Below are 13954 nucleotides of genomic sequence, written 5' to 3'. Positions count from 1 at the left end.
GGTCTGCCAATTGTGGATACAAAAGTACAGGTTAGGGAAAGAACACTGGTGCTGGGGCCTGGTTAGCAGGCCTCAGCACACTTTCAATTGTAAACATAGCATCAGCAAAGGCAAAAAGTCAGGGGGCAACCATGCCAAGGAGGCATTTCCTTACACATACATATATATATATATATATATATATACACACACACACACATATATATACACACACACACACACACACACACACACACACACAATCTATATCAATGAGTAGTAATCCAGTCATTGTAGGTTTCCAAACAAGTAGCATTCAAGATGTAAGGAACCCTTCAAAAAGGATACCAGTAGGCATCCACCGCCTTCTTGGAATCGAATCGTTTTTAGTCATTCACGAAGGGCTGTCCTTTTAAAACAGCCTCACAGCTATGACCAATATTCTCTAGATTAGTCTTTAGCAAATCAAACAGAAACCAATGACCTTTGATCAATCATTAATTGTAAACCTTTCAAAGTATCTGAATGACATTAGCTAGCCTCTTCAGCCCTGTGTACGAGATATACTACCAGAGGACAGTACCACAGCTTTAACAGCCTAAAAGCCATGAAAAGAAACAATTGAGTTGGCGCTAAGCAAAGTTGCAAAATTTAAATTTTTTACCACTAAACAGATTAGAAGTAATTTCTCTACAATATGGAACAAATGAGTAATTATGACCTCTAAAAAAAAAAATCGTTTGACTCCTGCAACCTCCATTTAATAGCTTTGGCATCTACAAAAAGGCTCCATCTCGCCACCTGTATGTAATCACTTTTTTCTTCAGATGCTTTGAAGACCTTCGCCTTAGCCAGTGTGGAATTTGAAAGAAGATTTGAAATAAATTGGCTCACAAATGCTTTCGACCTGTTGAAAGTTTTCATGTTGAATATGGCTTTAGTAGTGGCCAAGAATAACTTCAGCTCAAAGCTGCACTTCAGGCTGAGACAGTTCTTATGAAGGATAGTTTTATAAAGGTGTACATACTTTCTGCAAAAAGATAAACTCTTCACAAGGGCCCTAAATATTGTTGAACTGCATTAAAAAAGTTCAGTCTTCAAAGTGGTAGGGGTAAAAGCGTGGCATGAAGCCACTTACCTCTCTCTAAAATGGATGCTTTGAAATGTTCTCATATGCACAACGGTGAGGTCAAAAACATCATAAGAAGTCAAAGTAATTCATCACGGTAACACATTTATTCTCAAACCCCTTACTCTTAATCATCCCTCAAATACATCCTGGCAGTGTACATTCTGCTCCCAGCACAGTTAAGAGAGAAAGGATTTAACAGGAGCAGGATAGGAAGAAGTGGGCACTGTGTAGGAGTGGACAGAGCTGTTGACACTCTGGCCGCTACGATGAGCTGCTCAGCCTTTGGGGTGCTACACTGACTGTTCCGGTACTGTTCAATTGAACAATCCTCCATGTTTATGACGGAAGAACTTGTCAGTTCAGAAGTTCGAATCAGTAACCTTCTGCCTCATCCTCCAGTAAATTACCAGTCAGTCCGAACACTCCCATATTGCTCCTTCATAACAGCAGTGATATACAAATAATCTCAAACCATCACTGACATTCCATAAATGCTGTTCAAAGTAACAACAGATTAATGACATCAGTGCTAACACCTTCACTCCAATGACAGTAATGACCAACCAATGGCTTAACAGCTGTAGAAAACATTAAGCAGCTCCTCACTACTTACTAGTAATTACTAATGCTTGGCAGCTGATGTAATAATACCAGCACCCTCTGCAGAAAACCTACTTGATTATTCGTTTCTTTTTCTGCCTTCCTCACAATGCTAAACCTGGCAAGCTTCCGCCACGCTACACCGTTTTAAACAGGGCTAAATTCTGGGCTCAAATTGAAGATTTTATCATTTACTGATCGAAATACAGACCATATAGGATAAAGATTCACATTTACATTATGAATAAAACATTATCTCACTAAAAAGAGGCTACATAATTGCCCAAATATGCTACCTAGGCAACTGCATTTGGAAAAAAAGATAAGGAATATGTGAGTACATTTAAAAAAAAAAGAAAAAAAAAAAAAAAGAAAATTGCTAGGTTAACCTGCTATTTATTAATAATTTAGGAAATTGATTACCAAAGCTGTGTGTAACCACATGAAAGATTTCTTTGCATTACAGATACTTTCTAAATGTGTGAACCCAAGGGAGAAAACTCATTAGGAACGATGATAACATGTCAGATGTATGTAAATCTTTCATTCCAGGTACTTCTCTTACATACTCTTATCTAGGAAGCTATCTGTTGCCTGGCTCAGACAAACATCTGCTAAATGGAATTCAAATGTTATCAGCTCCCCTGGCTATAACATGACTCGGCATAGCACTGAACTTTAGACCGTCCCCTTGTCAGATCCAGAACACAGCGGGATGCTGAATGAAAGGAAACTTTGAGAACGCCCCTTAATTTGTTTCCAAATAGTACACTGGAAATTGCACTTTTGGCAGTCTTCAAAGATCCTTTTCTCTAACCTAGGGTAGAAAGTATTTTCTACATAAGTACAAGTAATGTTTTGAAATAATTACTCTATTCTACTAAAAGCCATCGTATTTTCTGGACTTCATTTAGAAAGAGCTGAATGTAATTACTCATCTACAGAAAAGCTTCTACCAAGAAATGTTCCATCTCTTCTGGGGTGCACAGATCCAATTATTCTCAATCAGTGGTGAATTTCTTGGATTTCACGCAGTTCGCTACTGTCTGACAGTAAATGCCAATTATTAGACTGCCTACCTTGCTGCACAAAAAGCAAACTGCGCATGATTAGAAGGCTAAATGATTAGCTGTGGCTGCCATTTTCCTGGAGCATTTATTGCTAATTTTGAGACACAGACTCCATGCCCAGAAGGAAAAGTAAAAATCAAACAAAAAACCCACAACAAAGAACAGTTAAGGTTAGAACTATTGAAAAACACACATTAAAATAAACAAAGGTGTGAATCTTCAAGAAAAATAATCGTATATGACGAGTGCTCTAAAATGGAGGAACATCATAACTTAGAAAGAGTGCCTCAAACCCTTATCAAGCCTTTAATATATTGTATTGAAAAGAATAAACTTGATGACAATAAGGGGAAAATGGTACTGGGTTTCTGGAGTTTACTTTGAAAACAATCAACGTAACGGAGGTGTAAGTCAAGTGACAAACCTTCAATAATGACAAAAAGTTTTAAGGTGTTACAAGGCCCTATTGTTTGAAAGTAGAAGTAAATCTAAGCATGAAAAGAAACACTTCTGTACAATTTTTGCATCCAGGACTCAACAGGGTAGAAATTATGTATCATCCTCTCCAGCACTACATTGGCATGTGCCTATCACAGCAGCTGAACTTTGCTTCAAAATCAGACCTTTACAGAAGCCGTGGGGGGGGAAAAAATATCACACCAGCCAGAACATGCAAACTACAAAGGAAGGAAGGGAAAGGAAACCAACACGGGAAGCAAAAGCCTCAGAGCAAGGCCCATCACTGACCAGTGCACATGGGGTGTCGGAAAGCAGGTGTTACCTAAAGGGATAGCGAGAAAGGCAGAAAGGGTTGTTACCTAGAAAAAAGGCTCTTCATCTTATCCCACATGCTACCGACTGTGCTACCAACTTTTTCCGAGAAACTGGGGGCAGGAAGGAAGGGGCGAGGCGATCGGGAAGCACAGGAAGAACAAAACAAACGGAAAAAAAACACAAAACAGAAAAAAATGAATTTTAGTTTAACTTGTTCCAACAGCAAGAAGTTAACAGAGCAGCAAGAGGCTCACAAACCCCAATCCCAAAGAGCTGGCAACTTCACTCCATGGTATCCCCAGCCCTGTCCAGCAGGAGTCACTGATAACAGCAGGTCTTGGCTTTACCTCACAATGGCAGCACTCCCAGCCGGTGTCACATTATGAGAGCACTTGGCTGGCAATCGCATGTTATCTCTGCAGCATTTGCTCTTTGGACAGAAAGTGTATGACTCGAACCTGTACTTGCCATGTACACTATTTAGAATTATCCCAACTACAGCCTGCCTATGCACTTTCAGACTACTAATCATCCAGTGTTAACACAATTAATATAGTGCCACCAATTAGCCCACTGCCCCCCATAAAATACATATATAATATTGGCCCTTTGCCTCTTGGCACCCCTCTCCGTGAAGGTGCACACATCTTTAGAAATGCTGTGGGACCCTTTCTACAGCACATTTCTCCTAGTTCAATGAAAGGTGCTCTTGGTGGCAGGTGAAATCATATCTACCCTTTCTGTACTAGAAGCCTGGGCAAAGGCTTTTGGAGATCAGAGAAAATAAGAGAAATCAATGGATATCAAGCTGCAAAGAAGTGTTAGCTTTGTTTCCTTAACTTATGTGGATGCATTGCTTCATGAAGGTCTAGACCCCTGCTCATCCAAAATGAAAGAATGAACCCATAAGTAACTCTTCCCAGGTTGAAGATTTTTTGAACAAGAGAATAAAGGCAGTCTTTCAACATGAACTACTCTTGTACGCAATGCCTTAGCCATGCGGTGCCTCTCCTCTGGATTAAAGGTACTATTAAAGTACCATATAATCCTCTTCCGCCAACCTGTAGTCACATATTGGATGTAACTCCATTAGAATCCACTTTGTATTAAATGCAATTATGTGCATCTACTGTAGATAAATAAAGGTTTTTAAAAGTTCACCCAGAGTTTGGACTGGATGTGACTAGAGCTTTCGATCTTGTTTTTACAAACCCATGTTTCAATGCTGTGAGCTAAGTAGGCAGATGTTGGCCAAACACTGATCACAGAACCCTGCTTTTTACCGCCTAATCATATTATTCACTTTCTCCACACAGACACTGCCCTTTTCAGTCAGATCAAGGTACACTACACCAACTAATCCTACTGACAGAACTGAAAGTACCTCAGAACAACATTTACCAGTAACCACCATGTTCCACCACAAAGCTAATCACATGGAAATATTAAAGACTTTTTTAGCCCATCCATATCCTTGCAGGTCAGTCTAATTTGTTCATCTTGCACATGGTAACTTGGACAAAGGAGGAAATAAAAGTACTGTGATAAAGCACCACATTACATTAGTCCCTCCTTAGTGGACTTTGGCCTTTTCCTTCAGTCCTGGCAGGAGCACTTGAAATTTCTACTTTGTTCTGTCTCAGGCGGCTGTGGTCACAAAATGCCTGATGATCAAGCCACTTCTTACAGAGCAAAGCACCACAGCCAAGAACAACTTCAAAATGTTCTCTTAACTGAAACTTGAAGATTTCAAAACTCTCAAGGTAACTCTCGAAGGTCTCTGCCATGTTGTTTATGAGGAATATTAAACTGTTTCTCCTCACCTTCAAAATATTTGTTAGTGTGTAGGTTTTTCCTGCATCACTGCACACTTGTGTGCCCACATTCATTTTTAAGCAAAGCCAGGATTTTGTTTTCCTTTTTGGTGGTAGATGAGGGGTCTGATAAGCACACAAACAAGTATCTGCCTTTGATTATATCACCCTTTGAAAGGGAGGAGTGTGTGCAATATTCTTCGAGGGTAACTGCTCTGACTTGGATTTGTCTGGCTCACCTCTAGGCAGATGTTTAATTTGACTCCAAGAAGTCTATATAGTTATACCGAATACAGATATCAAGCTCTACACAAACATCCACTCCAGGATATACTATTGAGATGCCATTGTGTGTTTAGTTTTATTTTGATTTCCTCATGCCTGTCATGATAACAGACCAGTTTTTAACTCACCAATTTTGTTGTCAGTGTTGGACCCATGTGTAACGAGGCACAGGCAGTCTTGAAACTCTTAAAATGCATGACTGGGCAAAGTGGCATGTGAAGGGTGACTGAGGCCAGAGACTGGTCACAGTTGCTCTGGATTGCAGTGTGTCGCATGCAGGATATGTCTGGATAAAATAAGCAATTACACTGTGGTCTTGCTTGAGGGTGTAGCACTGGGTGACAGTCATTCTTCTGTAAGAACAGGAAGAGCACTACACTGCAATTCTGTATATAGACAGATACAGATAATGATTAACCAATACATATGGATGTCTTGAAGAAAATTTAGAAGCAGTGGTGTAAAAAATACTATGTGCATTTTGTACACAGCAGCTGCCATCTCACTGCAAGGAGTTTGTAGGTATGAAACAGCATTTCATGACATTTCTTCCTCAAAAGAGTATGCACCTTCAGATCTCAAGCTGTCCCTTAAGCCAGTAAGAGCCAGCATTCATTTGAGACAGACGAGTACAGAGGAGAACATTGTTTGCACGTACACCAGTGAGCCAATACATCTCTGCAGTGCAACTGCACGTCTCCTACCGCTCTGCTAACCTCCTCCTTTGATCAGGAGATGTGTGTCTGAAAAGTTGTGTCCCTGAAGCCAGGCGCAATTGGATCTATATGGCTCTAGCACTTCACCAACAATATGTGATCTCAAGAAAACAACCACACACTCCCACTATGCTGAAATTGTAAATCAGTGGACTATAAAGTAAAAAAAAAAAAAAATGAAATACAAAAAATGTTAACTTGTGTAATGTAAACAATACTGTTGTTTAACCACCCGTTCATCATCATCAATAAAGTTCACCACTGATCTACAAACCTATATTCGTGCCATGAATTGATGTTCTACTGCTCTGTACTAAAGTGCCTTCTTTACAGACATTAAAATATACACATTTAAATGTACCAATTGAAGGTAAAATTTCACAGAGAGATTCTGCCTCTGCTCGGAGTACTTGCCCACTGGACTGCCTTAGTTTCGAGGGGTGTACTTCTTAAAGAAGGATTTGGCTCAGGGACATAACAACCAGCCAGAAGAGCTTGAAATAGAACAGATAAAAACAGGTATGTTCTGGTTAAAGCCCAAGTGATGGACAAAAAGGTGGGGAGTGGAGGAGCAAGAGAGGGGTGTGGGGGTGTTGGGGAGGGAGGGGTCTAACGGCTTTGACTTCTGTGGCCCAAATACCAACCAGTATTGCTTTCATCAACATCAACAGTTTTAACACTGATCTGATCCAATAAATTTAGTTGTTAATGTCAATTACTGCAAATAGCAAGCTTTCTACATCAGATTTATTATTGACAGATTGCAAATGTGTGGCTATTTGGATTTTGTTACCACAAATGTCAATTTTTACAAAAATCCAGAGTGTGGCTTAATATCTGGAGCTGTGCACTGATTTAGCACTGACCCACATATACAAAGGATCTCTAATGCCAGTGACAAAGGCTTGCTGACTGAGTGCAGCTCAGATATGAGACACATACAGAAAAAATATTCACGCCAATATATATATATATATATATATATATATATATATATATATATATATATATATATATATATATATATATATATAGAGAGAGAGAGAGAGAATATGATCTAGAGCGCTATAGAAAGAAGGGCATTTTCTCTAGTCACAAATGATCACTGTCATCCATAGCCTCAATACGTTCTTCTGAGTAAGTTATTAAAAAAAAAAAAACAAGAGGCTATGGCTTCAGGAGCAGGGTGCTAAATACAGTCCCCATTATCTGCGTACAAAGAAAAAAAGAAAATGATGGGGCTACAGTGACACAACTGACCAAGGGAACAACTTCAAACTGCCCGATGATGGAGGAATAAAACAAAAACATTGGACACTATAGAAGTTCAAACGTGCCCTTGCCTCAGAAGAACATTATCTAGCGGCACCATTTTAAATATTGTAAATCTGAGCATTTCAGGATGAAATGGAATCCCTGTCACATTCCAGTTAGCACCAAGACCTCTTATGGGGAGCAGGGGTAATTAATGAAGTGTAAGGCATGCCTCAAACAGCGTATTTGTATTCCTCTCTACAGTGCCTCCTGCACCAAGAAACACGAATTGACAGAGAGTCACTTGCAAGGAAGTGGAAGGAACTGCATTTTGTTACATATCATACAATGAATCGAGTTATGACATCACTCTTCCATACACTCTAACCTCCACCCTCCACTCAAATCACGCAGCCCTGCTACTCACGAATCCTTCCTCTTGCGTAGATGCTCAAACATCAGCAGACCACGGGAATTAACACTGAGCACAAGGTCCCTGCCAGCAAGCAGGTCCATGCGGAAAGGCTTGGCCGTGATGATGAGCTTGTGGTGGTTTCCACCTAGGGATAGCTCTACACTCTCCTCATCTTTGCCAGTGACAGTCAGCCTGAGGGGACAAGGATGGAGAGAGACAAACAGATCAGAAAACAAGCAGCTATCCACCCAACCCCAACCTTTACAGGCCACCAACAGCAGAGGATAAGAATGACCAGAAGTTACACCTGTAACATATTTCTTCGCTTAACAATGAAGGACTTGTTCAGCTGGTCGTTTTTATTTTCGGGGGTGGTCTCACTCGAAAGTCATAAAACAATAGATGCACATAATTAAAAAAAAAAAAAAAAAGCGTACAGGTGTACTTCATATTTACTACTTGTATAAGCAAAACAGGCTCATAATCAGTAAGAAGTTGCACTCTCCTGATGCTGTGCATGTAAACAGGCAATGTAAAGAAGAAATCTATGCAGGCATATCCAGAGTTCAAAGTATTGTTAACTGTGCTGTTCGTAAATCTATTGCACTGGAAAACCAACCTATAAAAATAAGCATGGCTTGTATGTCATCAAAATCTGTTTAGATAGGTCTGAGAGATGGCTATTCAAGTGACACCACAAAAGAAGTGCAGGGTTGAACGGCAAGAATATCAGAATAGTGTACACTACTACTGCAGTATATACGTTCACACTATGAATCAACTACAAGCAGGATGTACAGCAGGCCACTTACTGCAATGTTTGAGGATCTTCAATCAGGACATCAGGAACCTCGTATCGAGGTCTCAGCGGATTCAACTCATTAATTTTGAAGCGTGTCATGTTCCCTTTCAAACTATAAACTTCCAGCAGCAATGGGATCTGAAACCAGATACAGGAAGATCATGAAGGTAAGTCAACAGCAAAAATAACCATTAAAAGTGCAGATGGAAAAATAAAGGATTAAAGGTGAATAGCCTCCCTGCCTAAAGAGATCTCTCTATGCGCTTTCCAACCTTTGCCTCCGATTGAGTGCTCTTCTCTGTTGGCCTCACCACTTTTCCTGCTCTTCTAGGGCATGTGCATTCTCCTTGCCCTTTGACATCAGACACCATCCTTGCCCACAGAATGTCACATTGTGCTCTGTTGCCTTTTTTGTTTCTCATTAGCCTGACATTGCAGGCCATTCAATGTTTTTTAGGCTTCTCAGTACCTGGTCATATTCTGTCTATTACATCAATTCACCTACCGACTACTTTATGCTCATTCACAAAACTGAATTATTTGAGTCTTTTACAATGTAGGAGCTCAAAGCATCTTCTGCACACTGGACTCAGTGAGAGACCACTTTGTACCACTATTTAGCCTCTCACCTTGTTGGCCTCATTCATCAATTGGAGGCTAGCACGGGTCTCTGTCACATCCAGAGAATCCAGCAATGCCCTGTATACAGAGCTGCCAAGCTTCAGCTCACGCTGTCGTCTGTGAGGAGAAAAGAGCCAATTAGGAGAGAAGGCACAAAATCTGCACTAGCAACACAACAGTCATCCCCCAGGATCACAAATAACAAGGTCTACAGGGTATAGGAGATAAAAACAGCAACAGCCAAGAACATTTCCCGGGGGAACAGAGGATAAAAACAGCCATAGAGAATCAAACAGACACTGGTGGTGGTAGGAGGAAATAAGAGGGAGATCAAGGATCTAAGACTTTCACTCCAAGTAATCTCTCGTTGATTTTACAAATAACAAAGACTTGCAGATAATGCAAGCACAGAGGCAAATGAAATAGTATACAATAGGTGGAGCATTACCCCCTCCCCAAGAGATGTGATAAGTACACTCTAAGTAATGTCCACAGACTATACCGTGGAGCTTGAGGACATCTGCCCTCCTACGGAGAGATATTGATTAGAAAAGCAGTACACAGTCGCAAAGGGCCCGGGTATGGGGCTGGAGATGCACCGCCTGTGAAATGGAGATAGAGAGACTTACAGCGCTAGAATACTACCCATACTGGAAACAGTGGCAAAGATAATCAGGCACATGCCAATTTGCTGGTCCAACTCATATTTCCATGGTGAAGCATGCGAGGAGGAGACTCTGGGCCAGTCCTTCTGTAGCAGGCTGGGTGACAGTTGTACCAAGATGTCAAAAGCAGGTCAATAAACTATACCAAGCTGAACAGTGAACAGCCCACTCAGCTTTTAGGGTTTCTTGCAGGAGCTGCTTGTGTACTAAGTTAAAAAAAAAGAAAAAACCAAAACCCATATGCATTTCCCATTATTGCTTAGTCATAGGGTTCACCAACAGGTTTAATGAGCCTTGCATCCTTCATATGCCACAGAACAAGACAGAGGCATGTGTGTCATAGACGGCATCAGAAGTGCATACAAGGCTGAAGGAGGATGCTAGTTCAGGGAGATCTGAGAGAGTTTCTAAGTCAGTGTGCAATGGTCTCTGAAAGGATTAAATCAAAGACGTCCACAAAACCCACTCTTTCCCATTCCTTTCTCAAGGTACTGGCACTTATAGGAGTCTCAAAAAAACGTAGACACCAAGACCAGAGTTTCCAGATCTTCTTCTTTTTAAAGACCTTCCAACCCTTACTACAAGAACAGCACCAAGGAGGGAAGAGGCTTGTCAACCTACAGCTTCTCTAGTGTGAACCTTTTAGAAAATGAACTGGTTATCAAGACATCTTGGTGAACTGTGATTGATAACCTAACAGAGAGGGACATTTAGGTACAATCCTCTGAGGTTCCCATCTTGTACCCAAAAGAGCCCAGTAGCACAGATTCTAGCTATAAGCTAGCCTATTGTATACCCCCTTCAAACAGACAGCATGTGTGAAACATGAATGTAGGATGGATGTCACACAGGTGGATTCCAGAATGGAGAGGTCCATTTGGTGTTCATCCCTAACTGCAAGACTTTCTGATGTCCACCTGTGAAAAATGTTGTGCCTGTTGGATTGGGGGATGTTTCCAGCCCATTCCCCTTGCCTTTGAAGTGCATGTTCGCTGGGCTTTCGGGAAACTCACATTTCGTGTGTTCTGGACCTTTTCAATGGGAACACATGGAAGCCTCAGTGTAAGTTAAAATACATCAACAAAAGGCTTAATCACTTGTGAATCTGGCCATAAAGAGACAGGATGCTTCCCCAGGGCTGGAGAAACTCACGGATACTTTCTGGCAAACTCTGGCAGACTGACCAGCAGATGGGTATAAATATTGGACCCCTCATTCAGCAGTTATCTTGCCTTTGCTGTGTTGGCACACAGGAGTCCCGCAGACCTGTGGTGAACAGAAGATACAGGACCAGCAATATAATCTTAGCTGGATTGCTACCTCAACCTCCACTGGGCCTAGGCCATACAAGCTTGCAAGAAGCCTACCTTCTGTGACCTCTGGAAACAGGATAACGCAGCGTGACTGTGTATACAAGGAATAACCAACCTGATCCACAAGACAACATGGACAAGGCCTAACTAACTGGAAGACCCGGATAAGAAAAGTCCCCAACAGACTAATCCCAACCAGAAGAAACAAGGTCCCTGAATTACAGCTGTCCAGATCAGGGTCACAGAGCTGTATCACTGTCTAGCCGGAGTGTTCGCCATCTCTGGCTCTTTCCCTAAGTAAGATATGTTTGTGTTGTGGGCCTCCTGATGCTTAAGAATGGGTGAGTGTACAATCTGGTTTTATGCATCCAGTGTGGGGTTCACGTCCACAGGCTGGGGGCGGTTGCAATGATTCTGAATTGTGTGCTAATGACTTCCAAGACAGCACTAGACGCTGGGAAAACTTGACTGTAACCAGTATTTTGAGAAACATAAGGCCCTAAAGGTTTGCTTTTTTTAATTATCTTTATTAACACTGGCATAATGTCAGCAATACAGGTGGATATCTCAGTAGAATACATATGCCGATTCAACATTTACAAATCAAGAATATGTCTTCTCAGTCCCACCCATTATGTGTTGCATAACAAACTCCATAGTCCTACATAACATTCCTGGACTACAGCATTATATTTATATGCCTGCCTTCCCCGGGCAAAGAAAATGAGCTAGTAGTATGTATGTTGGTGTGATTTTCTGGTCTGTTACTGCCGTCATGCTATCAACACATCTCTTTTGGGTTTTATGGTTCATTTTGGGACCTCTCCAGGGCCGTAGTTTCTGTTTGTGAGAGTGTAAATCCTGGGAGATCTCAATCGCCCAGGTCTTTACTATGCATGCACCCCACAAACATTCCAGTAACGGTGGGCCCTGATGACCACACAAATGCATGCACAATGCAATTGTTAAGCAACAAGAAATGCAAAGGCTGAGTGTCAGCTGCGGCAAATGGTTAATGGCCCAAGCACATGGCTTTGAAGGCAGAGTAAAGCAACTTTAGCACCCCAACATGAAAGAGGAGGCAAGAGGGGGAACATTAGCGAACAAAAAAGATAAATGGTATCGGGGCAAAGTCCTTTGGTAAGAATTTGCAACAGCGAGATAAACTAGTTCAAATTAACAGTGTTTGGCAAAAAAAAAAAAAACAGCCGAGTTGGTATGTGAACTATACTGGTGCTCAAAGCTTTGGTTCTAATTGCTGCAGAAGGAGGTTCCAGTCCCGTCTCCAGGTGATAGGTACCCAAAAGGTTGATAATTCAAAAGAGACAAAGCGCAATAGTACCTTTTTAAGATGTAGTGTTTATTAGCCATAGAACATGTACAACTCATCTTCTTGTTTTAGTAAATATTGTGCTCAGATGAAAACCCAAGGTCACATACCCCAGTGGGACAACAATCTACATCCATTTCACAAAACGAATGGGGGGAGGGGGGGGGGGAGGTTGGTGGTATTTGGCCCCTATATATTAGAACGCCCTTGCAATACAGTTACGCCAGTGCCGTGACCATCTTAAATTTAGGACACTACTCAAAACGGGATTGTTTTAAGGTAGGACTACTGGTCACCACTCCATTGCTAGTAAGCCTAAGCGCTGAAATACCCCTTCTGGGGTGAGTCATGAGCACTATAAGCTGTCTCAACATAACAAGGTACCTGGACATGGCTTACTGAACACAAAAGACATATTTGATGTACATTTTGCATGTGAAAACTTCCAAGCAGGGCCTGCACAATGAGAAAGGCTTTGATCACAGGGAGAGTTCACATAAAGCAGAAAAGCTCCTCAAGGAAAGGGCCAGCAGGATGAAAATGTTATCATCAGCAAATATATCACTGTGCCAGATGGCAGCTCATCAGCAAGGCTCAGACAAGGGCTGCTCTATGGTAGGGTTTGTGGAAAGCAGCTTAGATGTTTGCCAAGCGTCGGGCTAAAACACTGCATATTTGTTCCTTAAAGGCTCAGTGCAAGGTGTTTTACACATTAAAAATTCAGTGACAATGACTTACTTGCAGAAGGAGCTTTGGTCACAAGTCTTGAAGTTGCTCCTATCAACAGCCAGTGAGACCGAGAGGTAGAGGGAGCTGAACAGGAGGAATCTCATGCGAAACCTGACAAGAACAGTGGAAGGGAGAGAAATTGGGACAGTCAAAGTAAGTGAACGGTTAACACAACATTTTCTGGAACCTTAAGAAGAAAGATTGGTAATGCATCTCACTTGAAATTAGCAAACAACAGAGATCAATAAATCAGTAAAACGATCTTAGAAAGTAAAATAACATGCAAGAGGTTTTGCAGAGGCAGAGAAGCTAATTACCCTGCAGTAAACCAACTACTGGCCAGAGGCATTAGGGAGAAAAAAAATTATTTAAAAAAACTACCAGCAAGCAGAAAGATTTTGCCTTAAATGCTGCCTGTTTGAGACACCTGTTAAACAATTGTCTACCTGGAGACA

The 13954-nt window shown here is 41.4% G+C and overlaps 1 protein-coding gene across 2 annotated transcripts in view; it reads right to left on the bottom strand.

Annotated features, from left to right (window-relative positions):
- GANAB (glucosidase II alpha subunit) overlaps nucleotides 1–13954 on the bottom strand; it is a 216565-nt gene that overhangs the window by 165466 nt on the left and 37145 nt on the right. Inside the window, exons 2-6 of one of the 2 annotated variants that reach the window (XM_069207037.1) lie at nucleotides 13509–13610; nucleotides 9471–9579; nucleotides 8852–8979; nucleotides 8052–8231; nucleotides 3600–3665 (exon numbers count right to left, since the gene is read on the bottom strand). In XM_069207037.1, coding sequence (XP_069063138.1) covers nucleotides 3600–3665; nucleotides 8052–8231; nucleotides 8852–8979; nucleotides 9471–9579; nucleotides 13509–13610 — 585 coding nt within the window. The remainder of the gene's footprint in view (nucleotides 1–3599; nucleotides 3666–8051; nucleotides 8232–8851; nucleotides 8980–9470; nucleotides 9580–13508; nucleotides 13611–13954) is intronic. The other variant, XM_069207038.1, reaches the window with a different exon arrangement.

The sequence above is a fragment of the Pleurodeles waltl genome, chromosome 9 (genome assembly GCF_031143425.1).
Source record: "Pleurodeles waltl isolate 20211129_DDA chromosome 9, aPleWal1.hap1.20221129, whole genome shotgun sequence".
Taxonomy (NCBI): Eukaryota; Metazoa; Chordata; class Amphibia; order Caudata; family Salamandridae; genus Pleurodeles; species Pleurodeles waltl.
This window is presented reverse-complemented; position numbering and strand designations above follow the sequence as displayed.